The 19693-nt window shown below is 33.8% G+C and overlaps 3 protein-coding genes across 4 annotated transcripts; all 3 read left to right on the top strand.

Annotated features, from left to right (window-relative positions):
* The first annotated feature begins 298 nt into the window (after positions 1–298).
* LOC108200469 (annexin D5) lies at positions 299–4346 on the top strand. The gene is made up of 6 exons (XM_017368642.2): positions 299–444; positions 2038–2183; positions 2387–2605; positions 2973–3188; positions 3264–3353; positions 3888–4346. The coding sequence occupies exons 1-6, from the start codon at positions 369–371 to the stop codon at positions 4086–4088; spliced, it is 948 nt and encodes a 315-aa protein (XP_017224131.1). The 5' UTR covers positions 299–368; the 3' UTR covers positions 4089–4346.
* A 648-nt stretch (positions 4347–4994) lies between these two features.
* On the top strand, positions 4995–9710 carry LOC108222129 (cyclin-J18). Of its 2 annotated transcripts, XM_017396037.2 has the most exons (9): positions 4996–5240; positions 5365–5441; positions 5901–6000; positions 6088–6186; positions 6269–6286; positions 6385–6455; positions 6558–6684; positions 6776–6836; positions 9007–9710. In XM_017396037.2, the coding sequence occupies exons 1-9, from the start codon at positions 5187–5189 to the stop codon at positions 9096–9098; spliced, it is 699 nt and encodes a 232-aa protein (XP_017251526.2). In that variant the 5' UTR covers positions 4996–5186; the 3' UTR covers positions 9099–9710. The 2 variants fall into 2 exon arrangements, with proteins under 2 accessions (XP_063938398.1, XP_017251526.2); XM_064082328.1 differs by lacking the exon at positions 6269–6286 and having other exon boundaries at positions 4995–5240.
* A 3399-nt stretch (positions 9711–13109) lies between these two features.
* Positions 13110–18967, top strand: LOC108204600 (65-kDa microtubule-associated protein 6). The gene is made up of 12 exons (XM_017374122.2): positions 13110–13807; positions 14421–14624; positions 15424–15678; positions 15909–16124; positions 16229–16378; positions 16451–16610; positions 16718–16869; positions 17193–17280; positions 17367–17440; positions 17526–17600; positions 18012–18364; positions 18651–18967. The coding sequence occupies exons 1-11, from the start codon at positions 13736–13738 to the stop codon at positions 18345–18347; spliced, it is 1782 nt and encodes a 593-aa protein (XP_017229611.1). The 5' UTR covers positions 13110–13735; the 3' UTR covers positions 18348–18364; positions 18651–18967.
* The last annotated feature ends 726 nt before the right edge of the window (positions 18968–19693 follow it).

Here is a 19693-nt window from a genome sequence, read left to right as displayed (position 1 = left end):
TATTCAAAAAAAAAATCATAGCATGCTAATTTTTATGATTATTTGTCACTTATTTTTAACTTTAAAGTAAAACTCATGCAAAATATTTAATCACTTTGCAAGGAAACATCCTATCGATCTACTATGTGAAATCAAGAAGTTTGATGATCAAAAGACAAAATAAATAAAAGTCAAAATACTTGAATTGATCTTTCACCACAATAATAAAAAATAATTTATTTTGAAAAATGAGTTGAGCCATACAAATGTCCCTCCCGCCATTTAATGTTGAACAATAACATTCCTTTTAATCAATCATCCCCGGCCAAAATCTCATCTCATACTCAGATACAAAATCGAAGAATAATACATTAACAAAAAGGAAGGAGATGTCTACAGTGTCGGTGCCTCCGAATTTAAGCTCCCCTCGTGATGATGCCCATCATTTACACAAAGCTTTTAAGGGTAAAATACATTATTCTTACGGTGTATTTTGACACCTTCACGCTATATTTTTGCATATCAGCCATTTATGTGTTTGTTTTGTGTTTGTGTATAGATATTTATATGAATGACATGTTGATTTCTCAGGTTTAATGAAAAAAAATTATATGTAATTATTGTTTTCATTTTTGATATTGTGTTGTGACTGCTTGTTCATTGTTATGGTAACTATCTCAATCCGATTTTATCATATGATAAAAAGATACGACGATCTTTACGTGCAAGACTGCATGGAATTGTATTTTAGTGCATGAAAATTTGTTTGATCATATCATTACTGATTTTGATATATGAATCGTGAATGTAGTTTGTGATGACCGCATCATCCTGAACTTTTGGTTGGCTTTGGACTTGTTTTGTACATTTTTACTCGTAGGTTGGGTATCTGATATCATTGTTATGTTATATGAATAGTTTTTATGCCCGTAATTTGTAAACACGGAAGTTTTGCTTTTTTTTAGTATAAAAAGTGAGCATACTACTAGGGTCGGACCCAGGAATTTTTTCCTACCCGGGCTGGAGTAAATAAAATTTTGCAAGCTAAAAAATTTGCAAATTAGCTTAAAAGTGCTTCTCTAAAATATAGTTTTATAACTTATTTTTAAATATATGTTTTTCTGAATACAAGTTTAACTATTTCATTTTTATTTAGAAATTTTTTTAAAAAAATAAGTTATGCAACCATATTTTATAAAACATTAAAGAACGTGCCAAATAGTGAAAGTACAGAATTAAATGGGAGGGAGAGAGTATTACACAATCCGTGTAATAGTTTAGAAGAGCTACCTACTCCCTCTGTCCCATTTAATTCTATACGTTTCTTTTTCACTGCTCGACACGCACTTCAATGCTCTTATAAAATATAATTCTACAACTTATTTTTAAAATTTTCTTTTTCTGAATAAAAATATAACATTCAAACTTTTATACAGAGAAGAAAAATCTTAAAAACAAGTTATAGAACTATATTTTACGGGAGCATTAAAGTCCGTGCCGCGTCCCCGTCCCCCAATGTATATAACTCAGGGGGACGGAGGGAGTATTTTTTAACTTATTTTTTTGTCCAATGAAAGAAAGACAAGCAAGACACAGGAGAGTTGTTTTTTTTTTTTTTTTTAATTTTGTATACAATCTCGTTAAATCGCTAAAGAAGCAAAAATAATTTAGGGGCTGGGTTATAACAGAGCTCTTCTTTTTCTTCCACCCGGGCTGGACTTTAACACACGTGTATATATATTAATGGTCCGCCTAAAATTACACCCGGGCTGGGGCCAACCCGAGCCCCTCTTATGATCCGCCCATGCGTACTACCACACACTAATAATACGTTATCACATGACTAAACATCAGCTCAATCAGAATATTGATATTTTACATTTGGTTCATCGATAGAATTACCTTATGAATGAATAAGTTATAATAAACATGTTACCCTTTTACCCTATATTGATCCACTTTAGACAATAATTTATATGATGAGGATTGGGAAATGGATAAGAGTTTTTAGGAACATGAGATCATATATAATTGTTAACTTTTTATTTGATTGCTCAGGATTTGGTTGTGACACTGCAAAAGTAATCGAAATACTAGCCCATCGTGATTTGACCCAGCGTGGTCTCATCCAACAAGAGTATAGAATGATGCATTCTCAAGAACTTAGTAAACGACTTTCTTCAGAGCTAAGTGGTGATATCAAGGTACAATATGATTTCATTTTTATTACATTATCTCCTGAAATGTATGATTCTAAATTTATGACAATTATTTTTTTTTGACTATGTTTAGAGAAACAAAAGAATGATTACCTTGTAGTTCTGAGAGCCTAACAAATTATTTCTCTGTCTCTATATATGCTTCATAATGTTATTATGAGATTGTAAAGTTTAATGATTAAATGCAGAAAGCCCTCATACTTTGGATGCAAGATCCAGCTACCCGTGATGCCACTTTATTGAAGAAGGCTCTAAGCGAAGAAAAAGGCAATCTCAGAATTGTCACAGAAATAATATGTTCTCGAACTCCATCACAATTACAACACTTAAGACCACTTTACTATAATATGTTTAGGGTTTATCTTGAGAATGCTATTGAAAATCGAGCACATGGTGATCACAAAAAGGTCAGTATTTAATATAGAAAAGCGCAATGATAATGCTACAAATCTCTATGTGTGTGTGTGGGGGGGGGATTCTTTTGGGGGGGAGGGGGGGGGGACACCTGTAAGTGTAATAAGGCATATGCAGAGTCATAGACCCTATTTCTTACATGGAAACTCTAGTAAATGAACAATTATTCTCGAGTCACATGACTTGTGTTCTTATCCTCAAAGCTAATAAACATGTATGTGACTTTGACATTTTGCAAAGCTTTTTGTAAAAGTCGTAAATGCGCAAGTTATATCACATTTGGGGAAAGTGATATAAAAAATTATTATTAATAAGCTCAACATCAAATTTTGATTTGATGTATTTTTTTTTTGTGGCTAGATGTTGCTTGAATATTTAACTAAGAGCCGTTATGAAGGCCCAGAAGTTGATCAAATGATGGCCGGGAACGATGCTAGAGCACTTTATAAAGCAGGGGAAAAGAGACTAGGAACTGATGAGAAAACATTCAGACGCATTTTCAGTGAAAGAAGTAGGGCACATCTTGCTGCTATTAGCGAAGCCTACGAGCGCTTGTATGAAAAATCTCTAGAAAAGGTAACGGTTTTTTAATTAGATATAGTCTATTGTATATCACAGTTTTTATATATTTGAAATCTTTACATGGTGCAGGTAGTCAAGAGTGAAACATCTGGACACTTTGAGTACGCCCTTGTAACCATCTTAAATTGTGCAGAGAATCCGGGAAAATATTTTGCTAAGGTATCAGTTTATTGTTTATATATCTGTCACATTTGATCTCAACTTTTACGCTGCATCCGCATGTTGTTTACTAACATTCAGATAACTTTTTATTTTTGAAAGTGCCACCTTTTTTATTCTCATATAATAATTTGGCATATTAAACAGATCATGAACTTTTCAAAAAAAAAAAAAAACAGATCATGAAGAATCAAACTTCTCAAAAGTATAAATTTTGACATCTTTATTATCTGGATAAGTAATTTAGTGGGCTTAAAAAATTTGAGGATGGAAATTTTATTTTTGAGGTTTATATTAAGATTTAATTATTATACATCTTATCTTTGACATCTTATTTCCTTATGTTATCATAAAAGACCGTAACAAAGTATTTGAGACCTGAAAGTGTACACCAAACACAAATTCATTTGTAAAGAGTTTACTTCAAAGTACATATGTTCATACTTTTGTAATTCTTGGGCCTGTACATGCTAGATTGTTTTCACGTGATAACTTCACACAAGTGAAAAAATATTACATTGAATTAACCTGCAGGTGCTGCGGAAGGCAATGAAAGGCATTGGAACAGATGAGTCGACCCTGACCAGAGTAATCGTGACAAGGGCCGAAATCGATCTGCAGTACATTAAAGCAGAGTACATGAAGAAACATGGAAAATCTTTATATGATGCAGTTCAATCCGAAACATCTAGTCACTACAAGAATTTTCTTCTTGCTCTCATAGGCCCCAACTAGTAAAGGTGATAGCATCTTGCACAGTTCGCACAACTACAAATTTTTCATAGTAACTCATAATTGATGTTATAAATGAGATTGCAAGATTGTTTGAATTGATTCTTATATATAGTAGTAGTTCTGTTAGAGAAATCCTACGAGCTTTTAGTGATCTAAATAATAATGTAATTTGCTGGTATACATGTGGGATGTATATATATTGTATATCTGTATGTAACTTTGATAAATAATTGTGAATTTCTATTTATCTTTGATAGTTATTACTTTCAATTTTAATATAACTAGTTGGAAAATATTTCTCTAGAAAAGATAAGTTTCAAATTAAATCGACGGACAATATAGTAGTAAGAAAGGTGAATGGATAGTATATGTTCAACCGCCTATAAACTCTTATATAAACATTCATCGAAATGTACTTTTATGTGCCATAGCTACGATAGTAAACAAAGTGAGCCTATTAAAATTTATTGAATTATAGTTTAAGTCAAGTTTTCTTTTACCGAGTAGAGTTACCAATTAATTTTTCATGTTCAAATTGGAGTTCGTTAACGGCAACGTCAAGTTCAAACGGTTAGCAAATGGAGTGGAGTCAACCAATTTTTTGTTTTCTCATCTTCGATTTATTTTTAGTTAAGAATATTAGACTCAAACTACATGTCCAAAATAATGTTAAACAAAAGACAAAGAGTCTTATATTGATTTCAAATTCGAATTTAAAATATTATTAATACACAATAAAAACACAAAACCAAAAAATCAATCAGTTATCTTGCTGGAGGCAGATAAAAAATGACTGCTTACTCAGATTAATTCTCACGTTCTCGTGTCCAAAAAGATGTGCTAGTTTGATTTGAGTCGATCAATAAAATATCATCTTCAAGTTAATAGACCCAATCCAAAACTAATCTCCATTTTTCAACCAAATTCCCAATTTCAAAATCTTTACTCAATCAACCGAAGTACAAATGCCAACTATTTAATTGGGGTCGAAGGTGTTTGCAACGTAACAGGAGTAAACATCAAAATTACATTACCAAATTCAAAAATTCCCTCCAAAACAACAATTGATTTCTTCGCTCCATTTTATTTTAGGCAAAGATGAGTCCAGAGATGCGGGTTCGCGTATTAGGCTTCCTAATCGAATCTGCTCACGTAATGTCGCAATCTCTCATCAAATCAGTCCTATTCACCTAAACATATACTGTAAATGATATGTTTGTATATAATGCATACATAAATTTGATATTATGCTTTGTGATGATTTCGAGTTGTAAAGACACTAGAAGTTTCTCCGATCGTCAAATACTCCGCTTTGTCACTCTTCGCTGATCGATTTTGCCGATCTCTCTCCAGGTAAATTTGATTTTACTAGCTCCAATCTTTCGATATCTTGTGGTTTTCAAATTATTTCGAATATGTTTTTTTACTTATAATTTGGCTAGATAGTGATCATATATGTGTGTGTGCACGCGTCGTGTTTGTTCAATACAAATTAATTTAGTCTACAAAACAAAACACGATCCACGGATGGATGATTTGTGTTGAGTGATTTGTTGTAGCGTTAAGATTCGGTGATTTATAGCCGATGCTTTTAGCTGATTTGTCGAGATTGTTGACTAATATAGCTTGTAGTGAAGCACAACCGTGTGTGTAATACTTTAAAATTTGTTGCATCGAATGTTTAGGCGTGGGAATTAAACTCGATACTAACATGTAATGCATCAGTCTTGTAATAATGACTGTAATTTGTGGGTTTTTTTTTGTTTGTTTTAGTTGTGGAAATGTATAACGATTGCTTTTGTGTGTTAAAAGTTTTAGGGTTGCCAAAGGAAGCGGAAACTGGCTATTACAACCAATTAGGGAAAGCAATCTGCAACTGTTTGCGCTTATTTCAATATGGATCTCCAGCAAAGTAATATTGTCTTGCTTATTAATGTGAAATTTTGCTTTCTTTTGTTTTATGCATTTGTGTGGTGATTTTAGTCTCCGTGCTTTGCAGATACATGATTCTGGTCCAATATCTGTCAAACGATTGAAGTCTTTGGGTGACAAGACAATTCAGGAGCAACATTTTACAATTCGTGACTTTCTGGAAGCAGTAAGCTATTCTTCTTTCAAATAAACATTAGATGAGCGATTCTATATTTTGAAATCTGATGATAAATGAAGATATTTTGCAGGAGGTGGTCTTGTTGCAGGTAAACACACACAACAAGAACATAGATATCTGCAACTGTAATTATTTTGGTTGTATCTGAAAAGCTCTCCTAAAATGCGTTCTTTTTTTCTTGCCAAGGTACTGGATTTCGACATTGGTACATTAAATACTGCTTTCATATTCCTTAAAGATCTTATCATTCAGTTTAAGTAAGATACTTTATCCACAAAAGATCGCAGGTTTCAGTAATTTCATAATTAAGCTTGACAGTGGTGAGACACTAGTTTAAATGTTGTGCCGTTTGTCATCAGGGGAGTTGCAAAAGTTGGTGAACAAGTGAACTTTGAAGCATGTATGGATATTATGGATATTTGCTATGAAAAAGAGCAGACATCAATCCTCTTCAGTTCCCCCATTTCACTTGCTGCGTCTATTTTGGCATGTTCACTAATTATATCTTATTTTGAATTTCCAGTGCTGATTAGCGGTGTTTTAACTTTCTTTTTGCTGAGATTTCAATTTTATGCAGGTCGCTTCATATGTCATAACAACTCCTGAACAGAGGTGGGAATTCCCTGTTATTCCTTGGGGTAAGTGTCTCTATTTCGTGCGTCCATTTTTATTGATTCTTCAGTCAGATATACACATAGGCAACGCCGTAGTCTTTGTTGGTACACTCATATTTTATCAACACATTTAGCAAAAAGGTTATTTTTCAAACACAAGCAACAACATATCTATGTTAAAGCAGCCAATGAGTTGTTTATGGCATATTGTTGGGTACTTCAGGACAAAACTCTGTAGATTAAGATAAGTGGGACAAGTGACTTCATATATCTTCATTTTTCATCAGCTAAACATATGCTTTGGATAAGAGGTTATGCTTTTTAGCATGTCACATATTAATATAGAGATGCAAACCACACATTTTCCCTCTCTTTAAGTTCACAACCAATTCAACTCTGATTTTGCTGTATAACTTTGACAATTGACCACCGGCCATATCAGATTCTTGTGGCAGTGGGGCATCTACATATCATCTACAAATTCCATAGTACTAATACTGTATACATACTAGGCAGAGAATCACGGCTGACAACAATAACTAAATGTTAGGAAGTTGTACTTCTATGTTAGGAAGTTGAACATCTTTTAGCGAGTTTCCCGGCATGCTGTTGAGAAATTAGGTTCGATGACACCATCAACTCTAGGAGACACACATATGAACACATTGAACCTGGAACCTTTTTCTTTTTGGTACACAATAAATCTGGGAGTTCTAGAATTGGACACAGTAAATGCTGTGCCAGGAATCAGAAAACACGGACAACTGGAATAAGGGAACTTGTTGCCAATATAAGAATTATTTTTCCCGAGTAATGAAGCATGTAAAAGATGTGTAATATCTTTTTTTTTTTTTTGTCTCTCTTTACTGCAATTTGCTATGCAACATTTATGGACTTATTTTCCAGCGAAGAATTTAGTGTGTCCAATTGCAAAACTTGCAGGTTTAATGTTAGGAAAAAAAGCTCCATAGTCATTTAACTTGTCAATCTTGTGTTATTTAGCCTAAACTTATTTCTCAGTTCGCAGAAAGATACATAATTGTTTCATTTTACTTGGTTAAATGTGTATCATGAATGCCCTTTCAGACAGACAGATTCCATGTAAAAGGTCCTACTTCCTTAATTGCTCCCGGTACAATAAGAGCTGGACTTGAGTCATTTTTTCCTCTCACTAGCTGGCTTTCTAGTTAAATAAGAAGTTAAGCTAACTCCCATAGGTACCTTTTTGATGTACCTTAACTTATTTCGAATCGAAGTAAGGTGTAGATATTATGGAAGTCTCGAGTCAATCGTACACTGATGTGATTGTAGAATAGATAGCAAGAGTGCTTGAAATGGATACTCCTTGGTCCTCTTTTCCACTTACATTGTTCTTCATAATATGTGAGTAATAGGTTTGATGATAAATGTGTAGTGGTTGTATTAAATTGGCAGCTGAGTTAGTTGGAGTCAAGAATATCCGACTGAAAATAAGAACACCTTTGGTTGGGTCTCTAAATGTGGGCAACGAGTGGGGTTGGTTTGCTTTGCTTCATTATTATTTCCTCACTTACAGGCTGCTTATGTATTCTTTCTTATCTGGACCGCATTGGCTTAACAGTGTAGTGGGCTCGCTTGTGTAGTTAATCTACCTACTAATCAACTAGCGATGCTTTCACCATATTCACCCCCTTTTAACACAAAAAACAGCTATTTGCAAATTGCAATCATTAGTTTCTTTCTTTCATGAATTAGGAGAAAGAACAAACAAAATATGGCCATCATTTTACTAAAAGCTGATGGTGCTTTTGAAGTGGGCATCTTATGATGTATCTTAGCTTAAATTATCTGCTTGTCCTATTATGTAAAAAGGAGGGGTATTGTAATTAAGGGTTAGCGGCAAGCTTGGGACAATGGCCTAAATTAAATAATATTTGTTATACTCAATTGTATCGTTAAAATCTTATTTTATCATTTGTTGTAGTCAATATATTATAAGCATTTTTGCCCCCTTTCTCGGCAAAATCCTTCTTTTGGCAATATATTAAATTTCTGATAAGTTACAAACTCTCCCAGAACCTCAATGGAGAACTTGGTGTGCAATTCCTGTTTATGTGTAATGACAATTGACATGGTTACAGGTTCCCTCATGATTATTTTACTCCTGAATTTTTTTTGCTAAATAATTTTACTCCTGAATTTTGGTGAACTGCAGTGAAGTTTGTCACCTCTTGCAAAGAAGCTGACATTGCAGAGAATGTCAAGGACATTCTAAAGCACATCTTCGGAACTGCTACAGATAAGTAAATAACTTGGCGAATGCAAAGCGAACACTTGTTTCTGGTGCATGAAATGCTTTTGCAGGTACTCCTTCCGCACACCAGAAAAACTCTGATCACTTGTATATCTTTTCTCTTGTCATAATCTCTATATTTTAAGTGGACTTTAAAGGCAAAAAAAAGAAAATGATATTAAAGACATAGTAAAGTAAACCCACAATTTAATATGGTGAGATACAAGGTCCACCACACGCCTATAAAATCCAATTTGATATGATTCTGGTGTTTGCAAGTCGATAGCAGTATATTAATGTAATACTGGCTGTGGGTCCGTTGTTATATGCGCTTGTACTTCTGTAGATAGCAGGAGAAAAGATCTCTGTATTTCTGAAAACAAGACAATGGCAAATTTAAGATTACAATTTCTTCCATAAATTCAGCTTAGTGCACGTGTGCATTTTGGTAAAGCCAAAGCATGAGCTATCGAGATGTACACAAGTACTGATCTGCATTCAAAACATTTTTTTATTTTGTAATTTAAATATCTAGCTGTTTGTACTTTCATTATTACTGCAATTCACTTTTATGTTCTAAATTTTAGTACTAGGAGTTATAGGGGGACCTCTCTCGGCTTTTATTACTATGATCTCTTGATATTTTTACAGTAAATTACTTTAACAGATGGGATCCCAAGAAATAACCCTTATGAAAGCTACCCAGTAAAGCTGAAAATGAAGATTTAACTCATTTGTTTTAAGAAGGACATTTCAACATTCCCAACCTCAAGCATATATATCTGTCTGGTATATTTATAATCTGGCATAAGGAATCTCTACCTGCCTCTAGCTAACAACCTCCTCTTATCGCCTATTTATTTAAATATATGTTGCCTTCTACCAAGCATCTCCACTTGTGGTTCTGTTTGGATTAGGAGATTTTAATCTTGAGTTAAATGAGGATTAGTTTAAATATAAAATTTGGAAAATGTTAAAGATAATAAATTGGGTACAAAATGACATGTGTATTATGTTTATGGATTATAATTTGAACAATAAAAATAGAGCCATCATTAATTGAGCCACCTCTGTATGCATTAATTTTTTCAGTCAAATTATCTCAAACTGTTATGTCATTTTATATCCAATTTAGTACCCCGGGTGCTATTTAAATTTTCATTCTTATTTTTGATAATTTGGACCGTTATTATAGTTTCTTTAAAATTAAATGGTGCTGATATTTCCATGTCATTATTTGATTATTTGACTGCACAAAAGATAATGCTTTAAATACACCACCTCTACAAGATTTGTAAATAAGATCTTAGACATAAAAAACTATATCTGCGTACACAGTAAATACTACAGGGAATATTGAGATATACATAGGAGTACATCTCTGAACCAGTAGTTGTATCTAACTTTCTGGTCGGTTACACGAGTTACATATAGAACATTCTAATGCTATAGGTGAGAGTTGTGCCTTTTTCTTTTTAATTTTTTTTATGAAATGAATCATTGGTGAGTGGTCCATTCTGTATTATTGTACTGACAGATACATGATTAGTGAGATTAATCCATAATTGCACACTAAAGCATTATTACTCAAATAAATTATCAACTGCAGGAATTATATTCTAGAACAACTTAAATATGCCATTTTCCTGGAAACAAGATTATCCTTACCCAGCTAACAGCCTAGCTTTTACTACTATAATTATGTTAGTACTTAATTATGATAATGGAGTGAGAAGAAAAGTTGGGCAGTCCTGTGCTGATATTTTGTTAATTATGGCTAATCACCGTGACATTTCTTTTCTCATGATTAGAGTAGTTGATGTTGATAATAATCAAAATAATTTGTTGGTGCACTTGTGTTCTGTATAGGTCTCATGCCAGCTCTTTCCCATACTTAACTAGAAAGTACTACTTTCTTAATACGACAGTTTGGTAGTAGAGTTGTTACTTGTTACGTTTGTTTAATGAAGATACAAATCCACAATTCTAGATTTGTAGTTCCCATCTCCCGAAAACCCTACTAAAATGTCATTTATTTGTCCCCCATAGAAAACAAAAAAATAAGATGATCGAACATAAGACCCGAATGACAGACGAAAAATGAATCATATGATCTGAAAGAGGCAATACCTTTGACCCAACGACCTTCGTATTCAAGTAAATAAAGATTGCATATTTGCATGCATATGTACAGTCGTCTTCCATAATGCAAATGAAATGGACCTAGCTTTGAATATGATGGGGCACCTAATTCGTGACATAGCTTTATATTTTTACGTGTGTGTAACTATGTGCGAGCGTATGGATGTGTAAGTGACTGTATCTTTCAGCTATAAAGGTTGTTTATATAATTTTATGCATTGTGGACCTCGATATGTTTGTTGATCAAGACTTTGATTGCACAATACTGTTACTATATCTATATGTAAATTTGTAACCTTTGGTCGCGTTTGATTGTTATATATAATTACGTAGTCACCCCTGTCAATGGGCGTATGGTGAGTGAATTCTGGTTGTGCCCTCTTCGTGAACCGGATCGAGCCGGACTCGTATTCGATATTCGAATCGAATTTGCTAAGAAATCGATTACAGATTGCTCCAATTATTTCGAACACAGATCAGTTTAGTTGAAGTTGATCTTGTATTCTTGTTCAACAACAAAATCTTAGCTTCTATTTTGACGACGTTCCGGACGATAGTTTTTGAGGTGAAATTTTATTTGATAAATGTAAGAAGAAGTTTTTGCGGATAGTAGTTTTTAATTCATAATTATTGTTTGGAAAAGCAGATTTTCCAATATTTTAGTAAGAATTTTTTTTCATTTTTTACGAAAAATAAAAACTATCATATATTTCATCATAAAATCTATCTAAAATTATTTTTTTAATACTATAATTTAAAATATAGAAATATCAAAAAAAAAGTTATCAAATAATGTGACTCGATATTTTTCACCAAACACTTTTTCTAACAATAAAATAACAAATGTTAACACAGTTTTAAAAACATTTGTGAATTGAGTCGAATGATTTAGAATAAAACTGAAAAGGTAAATTTTTATTTAAAAAGAATAATTGAAATCGTTCGTGAAACTGTATTTTACAATACTTTAAAATAGTATTTAAACATTTGTCAAAAGTCTCTCAAACGGTAACAATCGGATGGACCCAAAAAATTATAGTTTAATACATAATTTAATTAAATTTTCAAAATTAATTAAAGCTACAACCTTTCTAGTTGTAATATACAAATAATAAAAATTAGTATAATATACGATTACAAAATACGATATATGGAATTTTTTTTGAATGTTCTTAATGTTTGAAAAATAATATTTATTTTGAAAAGATAATTTACGATGATATCTTCGATAAATCACAGTATAAATGATGCTCATAAGAGCAACTCCAAGGGAACATCTCCCTTACCTATAATGAGCATACGTGGACAAAAATAGGGGTTTGAGTAAAAATTATTCACTCCAACCTTCCTCTCCTTACCTGAAATTTTTAGGTGAGAAAAAACAAAACCCCTTCTTTAAGGGATAGAAAAGTAAGCCCTTATTTTTTCCACCTCATCTTCTCTCTCATTTTCTTTCAATTTTCATTTTCCCTTCCTTTTTTATATACCCCATCATAGTAAAAGTTCTAATAAAATATTTTTTTTTCAAATATAGGGATGATTATAGGGAATACCGTTGGAGGAAAACAAGTTTTTGCTTACCTATATTTTAGGTAATCATTATTTTATTATATTTTAGGGATTCAAAATAGGTAACACCATTGGGGTTGCTCTAATGATATTAAAAGGGCACAATCCTCAATAACTATGAAATTATTAAAAGAAGCCAAAAAAGTGCTTACTACCACTAATTAAAACGATAATGTTGAGTAAATAATTTTCCATTTTCTCCAATGATTTCTACATCAAAATTATCCAAAGGTAGTAAATTCACGCTCCCATCAGCGCGTGAGACGAAACAAAAAAAAAATGCTTACACTCCACTGTCTCTCTCTTGTTAAACCATCTTTCTTTTCCATTGTTGTTCTTTACCTTGCATTCAAGCATTCTTAATCATCACTCTCTACCCCCACTCTCTCTCTCTCTCTCTCTCTCTCTCTCTCTCTCTCTCTCTGAGAGAGATATCAAAAGCCCTTTAAATCTTTGCTAACATAAGCAGATCCAAATCTTGGTGCATCTTAGCATTTTATATACTTATATATATGTATCTTGTTTGGTGGACCTTGGTGCTGCATTTGGCTTTATGTACCTAATTGTTTTCATTCTTATCTAAAATAGTTTGTTGGGTTGTTTTGTTTTCTTGGGTTTATTTGTTTTCTGAGAACTAAAGTTAAAGTCTTTGTGTGCGAGGAAGCTTCAGATCTGGTTAAGGAGGAGAAGGGAGGGTTCAAAATGGTGACTTGTGTGTTTTTTTGTTATTTGACTTGAGATGTTTAAAAACCCCACTAAACCCAACTTTCTTTCTCTTCAATTATCTTCTTGGATGGACTGTTCTTGTCTTTTTCTTTGCATTCTCGTTTGATCTTTTAGCTGCGTTGGCCCTTTTTTTTCTATTTCTCTCTCCCTCTGTGTGTTTTGGAGGGTTTTTAGATAGTGGGTTTTGGGAGAAATTGGTTCTTGTTCTGTTGAAATGTTGAAGGTTGGGAGTCCTGGTGGTGTCCGGACAAGCACTAGCTGCAATTCTTTGTTGAGGGAACTTCAGGTCAAAATCTCTCTCTCTCTCTCTCTCTCTCTCCCCCTCCCTCCCCTCCTCTCCTCATTGTGTAATTATCTTTTGCAAGTCAGTTAAGTTGTTCTTGTTTCTTTGTTTTTCTTCCCAAGTCAGGGATGCCAAGTTGATTTCAAGTAGTTATGATCATTTATTGTTTAAATTTCACTTTTTTCTTTGTATTTAAAGTAGTTTGATTGTTTTCAAGAAATGTCATCAATTGTGCCTTTCATAATTAAAGATGATAATCTGGTATTTAGCAAAGAAAAAAGATGATACGGGGTGTGCGTGTGTGTCGGTGGGTGGGTGCATGGGGTGCCACTTTTTTTGAAATTAAACTAATTGCTGAAATTGAGTCCTATGAGAAAAGAAGATGTTTGGAGGAAGGTGGAAACTTGATCATGTTCAAGGGTTGCACAATAGATTTTGTGAATTTTATTGTCTGCAATATAGTGTTTGTGTGAATTCACTTAAACACAAGCATTTCTGGTATTCAACTTGAACGCTTACCTTGTCTTAACTTTGCAACACAAGGATGGTATTTCTAATAATTTTATGTAATATGTTTTTCCCAGTGTTCATTGTTAATTTTTCTTGTGGTAAGCAGCAAATATGGACTGAAATTGGCGAAAGTGAGGCTGAAAAAGATCGGATGTTGCTGGACCTGGAGAGAGAGTGCCTCGAAGTTTACCGCAGAAAGGTTGACGAAGCCTCAAATACCAAGGCCCGTCTTCATCAGTCAGTTGCTACCAAGGAAGCTGAACTTGCTACTCTTATGGCTGCTCTTGGTGAACTTAACATTCAACCAATGGTACCCATAACTAGTTTCTGTTATATGTATATGTTTTACGTTCACCTTTATGTTGTTTTTTCCTCGTGTTTGTTTTTTATTCATGTCCTGCGAAAATCTCATTTATGTGAGTTCGGACAATATCTGCATTCTATTAGTGTGTCCTGTCCACGTAACCTTTCTCCTTACAATATAAATGTTTCTGTTTTTGTGGGTGTATTTTTAGGCTTGTTCTCATTCTGTTTTACTGAGATTTTATTTTCAGTTTGTGATTATATCCGTGTTTGGATATAAATAGTAAACCAGTCTTTTAATGGAAAATAACTACAACTGAATTGTATAATTTTATTAGTATTATCCATTTTGTAACTTATGTCCTTTTCGGAACTGACTCTTTATCAAGATTACAGCTTCTTGACATAATATCTAAGGAATACAGACTTAAATATTTAAAACAACAGCATAAAGCTTATGTGAAAGGAATTTACTCTATTTATTTAATTACCTTACCATTATAACCAAAATTCATACATAAAATAAGAATCTTTGATTAAATACACTCTTTATGAATAATGTTGTGCATGACTAATGTGTAATCTTTCTAACTAGTCTTCTCTAATTGAAGCACATTACGAATGTATTGCTGATGTATATACTCTGGAGTTTTTTGGTTCATTCGTTATGAATTTGTCACAAGATAATGTATAAATAGGATGTGGAGCAATATTTGAGTATCTATATGGACATGTATAATATTGTCATCAAATCCTGAAGGATTATATTTCATTAATGTTTCTTTGTCTTACTATAAAATTTGTAGAAGAAGAAAGCAACAACTTTGAAAGAGCAGCTTATGTTAGTTTCACCATTAGTCGAAGATTTGAAAGTAAAGAGAGAGGAGAGGATGAAGCAATTTTCAGATATGAAGGCACAGATTGATAAGATCAGTGTAGAGATCTCTGGATACAGTCATCTTGCCAGCTCTGCAACAACATTAGAATCTGAGGAACAAGATTTATCACTCAGGAAACTCACGGAGTACCAAACTCATCTCCGAGCCCTTCAAAAGGAAAAGGTATCCATCCACAATTCAGAGCGTTTTAGTCATTTTATTGACTTTATCCATTACATGCATCTCATTGTTACTTTTACGCCAATGATTGCTCAGTATATGAGGCATCCCAAATGGTTAAGCTTTTATTGTTATTATTTTTTTTGAGATAGTTGTCATAATAGCTAAAATGATTCTTTCTTACTTGTAACATTGCTCATTAATCAAGTGTTTGCACTACCTTCCTTTTCCAGTCCGAACGCCACCAGAAAATAATGGGGTATGTGAATGAGGTGCATTTCCTATGTGGCATTCTTGGATTAGAGTTTAGCAGGACTGTGAGCGACGTGCATCCTAGCTTACATACTACAAGTTTGGAGCAGTCTATAAACATCAGCGACAGTACTTTGGAGGGGCTTGAGCAAGCAATCCTCAAGTTGAAGACAGAAAGAAAAGTTCGATTTCAGAAGGTTAGATGCTCTTAAGTTTTGTATCCAACTTGAATCCTGTTATCTATAAATAGATACCTCTTCATGCCTACCAAGAAAACCAACAATCTGTCTTGAAATTGCAGCTGAAAGATATAGTTGCCTCAGTATTGGAACTATGGAACTTAATGGACTCAACAAGAGAAGAAAAACGTAATTTTACCAGAATCATTTCAATTTCGTCGGAATCTGAAATTGTGGAACCAGAATCACTTTCTATGGAGATAATTCAACAGGTTTGATAACAGCTTTGCTTTCTGGTTTATTCTACCTGAATAAATCCTGTAATATTGATAATTTTATGACAGGCATCAGAAGAAGTTGAGAGGCTTACTAAGTTAAAAGCAAGTAGAATGAAAGAACTGGTTATCAAGAAGAGATCGGAATTGGAAGATATTTGTCGGAAGACGCATATTGAACCTGATTCCAGTACAGCTGCTGAGAAATCCATCGCAATGATAGATTCTGGTATGGAATATAAGATTGATCATTGAAGTCATAACTCATAAGCTGCTCTCTTTTTTACCACTTTACACGGTTTGTTGCGTGATTTGTTAAAAACTCCTGCTTTTCAGGTCTCGTGGATCCTTGTGAACTTCTGTCAAATATTGAAGAACAAATTAACAAAGCTAAAGATGAAGCTTCAAGTCGAAAAGAAATTATCGATAGAATAGAACGATGGCTATCAGCCTGTGAGGAGGAAAACTGGCTTGAAGATTATAACCTAGTAAGCAAGAATGACTATCCTGTGTAGCCTTCTTGCATATGAAATGACATAGTGATAGACCAACTCAAAATGTGCATCTGTTTTTCATTAAATGTCTGTGTAACTATTGCACAAATGGAAAGTTGCTTTTTAGCTTATTTTATGTATTAGGTTACTTATAAGGTTCAGATTTTTTCATCTATTTTCATTAAATGTTTTTCTTTGTGTGTGTGTGCATGTACTAGAGTCTTCATCCACCTTATATGCACATAATATGTATACATCTGCAGTTAAATTGTTCATTTTAGAATTCTGATCTTTTTGTTAATATATATTTTTATCAGGATCATAACCGCTACAGTGCTGGAAGGGGTGCGCATCTAAATCTAAAGCGTGCAGAACGTGCTAGAATAACAGTTACTAAGATTCCAGGTATGTTATTTATGTTCAATTTATTAGGTCACATATTACCCTAGTTGGAAGATTGATTGGAGCTAACAAACTAGCTTGAGTTTCAGCAATTGTTGATAGTCTAACAACGAAAACTGTTGCATGGGAAAATGAGAGAAGAAAACAATTTCTATATGACGGGGTATGTTTTGCAACTTAATATTACGGCTCACAGTTGCCATGTTGCTATATATATACACAACTTCTGACAGCTTATTTTGCTGTAGGCACGTTTGGTATCCATACTGGATGATTACAAACTTACAAGACAACAGAAAGAGGAGGCAAAGAAGCGATACAAGGTAAACTTCTCTTTATATGCATGTGTGTGTGTGCTGTCCCTTATCGGGTGTGTATAGATGTGGCAAATAAAGCCTGATCAATCAAGGAATAACTATAATTTTGTAAAGTGGGTGTGAATTTGTTCCTACGTTTAAATTTTTTTATGGTAATGGGCAATCACAAAATTTTTAATATTCATGTGCATGCCTTCACTGAGGCTTGAACCCTTTACCTCTTATTGCCAAGAGGAGAGGGGTATGATAATGGCTTGCAAAAAACAATGGCCTTCTACTCATGTTTTGGGGATCATATATGAAAATATATTGCAAAAGTCCAAGCCGGGGAGATGTATAATGCTTAAAATTGGCTGCCTTGAATAATCAGTTTTGCATTTTTCTTGAATAGTTTCTTGTTGTATCTGTCATTATTAGGACCAAAAGAAGCTCCAAGACTTGCTATTAACAGAAAAAGAATCCATTTATGGATCAAAGCCTAGTCCGAGAAGAAGCCCCAGTTTCAGGAAGACAAATGGCTATCATGCTAACGGAAATGGATCGATGACTCCCACACCTCGCAGGAACTCAGTTGGATGTGCGACTCCAGAGCTCATGACACCACGTTCATATTCTGGGCGTCAAAATGGGCATTTCAAGGAGATGAGAAGACTGTCTACTGCACCACTGAATTTTGTAGCCATGGGAAAAGAAGATATCATATCTTTTTCTTCTGTTTGTGGTTCTGAGCCAGGGTCTCCTCCTCATAGTTGAATTTGGAACTTAGGCTGGTACGTGACCATAATTTTTTTTAACCTTTTCTGTGTCAGTTTTCCACTAATCATTCGTTATTCTTCAAATATCTCGAATATAGAACCTATTAAATCATGCGAACCCTTTCATGCTAATATGCTTTGTGTGTAATCCAAACATGTTTTCTATAGTACACAGCTATGGCTATCTAGCTGTAAACAAAGGATTGGTTCAAGTCTTTTAGTATACCTTATCAAGAAATTTATGTCGTAGTTATTTGCATAATTACTGCCATCTTAAGCTTGTACATGATTTTCTTTGCAGAACCAGCAACTCTACATTATGGATTTCAATAAACAATGCTGGTTTTGATGTAGCAAAAGGCTTGTGAATATAAAGGGGGAATAATCTACTCTAGTGTATGATGGCTAGTATGTTAGTAACTACATAGACAGCGATGACTGACATATGAGGACCTGTGTTGCTCTCTTCGAAGAAATATCAAGATTTGGGAAATGATAGAATGTTGCGGATATGCAACTGCCAGTTTTTGTTTTTGTTTGTTACTAAAATATGTGTGTTGAGAAAGATGCAACCAATTGGCCATGTGTTCGTTGATGATAATGCTTGTGTTTAACATATATGCAATTATGCATTGTACATGTGTGCGTGTGTGCGTGTGTGTGTATGTGTTGTTTATTGTGATGGCTTTAAGTTGGTGCGGGTACTTCATGTCATTTCCTGAAGCAGATTTGTTAAATCGATGTTTTGTTTACAATTATTCATCATAAGGTTTATGGTAGCATTATTCTAACTAGATGCCTGCAGATTCATGTGCTACACATTGCTCTTGCACCACTTGCCCCGGAGATTTTCCTGGACATGGGACTTGGGATCCCAGCTCCAACTTCTGAGTTGTGGTGCATTAAGTAATGTTTACATTCTATTGTACTCTTTACCACAAGAATGAAAGTCTCAAGATAAACTTAGATTGTAGAGTTGTGAGTTGTACAGATTTTAGTGCATTCTATTGGATCGTGTCACATCATGTATGCAGATTTTAGTTCATTGTATCTCTTGGTACCACATCATTTATACAGACCATGAAGTTAAGGGTGTTGCAGACTTGCAGATTCCAGGGTGCAGCACTGAAATCTTTTGATAATTTTGCCATCTTGGAACATTGTCACAATTTGATTGTGTGTTCTTAATTATAGCATGGAACTTTTCGGTGAAAGCTGAATGATCACAGTGAAAATTCTCCTCTGTTACGGTAAAAATATTATCACCAAAAAAATTCTACTTGTTAATGAGAACATTTATTGGGCTCGTTGGGACAAACTTTAAAAAAATGATTTCTTGCTTAG

This window comes from Daucus carota, chromosome 1, assembly GCF_001625215.2.
Source record: "Daucus carota subsp. sativus chromosome 1, DH1 v3.0, whole genome shotgun sequence".
NCBI lineage: Eukaryota > Viridiplantae > Streptophyta > Magnoliopsida > Apiales > Apiaceae > Daucus > Daucus carota.
Note: the sequence above shows the minus strand (reverse complement) of the source record. Positions and strands in the feature narration are given on the sequence as shown.

Excerpts from the sequence above, each read along its gene's own strand:
- LOC108200469 (XM_017368642.2), top strand. The coding sequence starts at position 369 with ATGTCTACAGTGTCGGTGCCTCCGAATTTAAGCTCCCCTCGTGATGAT. Across the intron at positions 2,606-2,972 it reads CACATGGTGATCACAAAAAG|ATGTTGCTTGAATATTTAAC; the intron begins GTCAGTATTTAA and ends TTTTGTGGCTAG. Across the intron at positions 3,189-3,263 it reads ATGAAAAATCTCTAGAAAAG|GTAGTCAAGAGTGAAACATC; the intron begins GTAACGGTTTTT and ends TACATGGTGCAG.
- LOC108222129 (XM_017396037.2), top strand. The coding sequence starts at position 5,187 with ATGAGTCCAGAGATGCGGGTTCGCGTATTAGGCTTCCTAATCGAATCT. Across the intron at positions 6,685-6,775 it reads CACTTGCTGCGTCTATTTTG|GTCGCTTCATATGTCATAAC; the intron begins GCATGTTCACTA and ends AATTTTATGCAG. Across the intron at positions 6,837-9,006 it reads ATTCCCTGTTATTCCTTGGG|TGAAGTTTGTCACCTCTTGC; the intron begins GTAAGTGTCTCT and ends GGTGAACTGCAG.
- LOC108204600 (XM_017374122.2), top strand. The coding sequence starts at position 13,736 with ATGTTGAAGGTTGGGAGTCCTGGTGGTGTCCGGACAAGCACTAGCTGC. Across the intron at positions 16,611-16,717 it reads CATCGCAATGATAGATTCTG|GTCTCGTGGATCCTTGTGAA; the intron begins GTATGGAATATA and ends CCTGCTTTTCAG. Across the intron at positions 16,870-17,192 it reads GGCTTGAAGATTATAACCTA|GATCATAACCGCTACAGTGC; the intron begins GTAAGCAAGAAT and ends TATTTTTATCAG.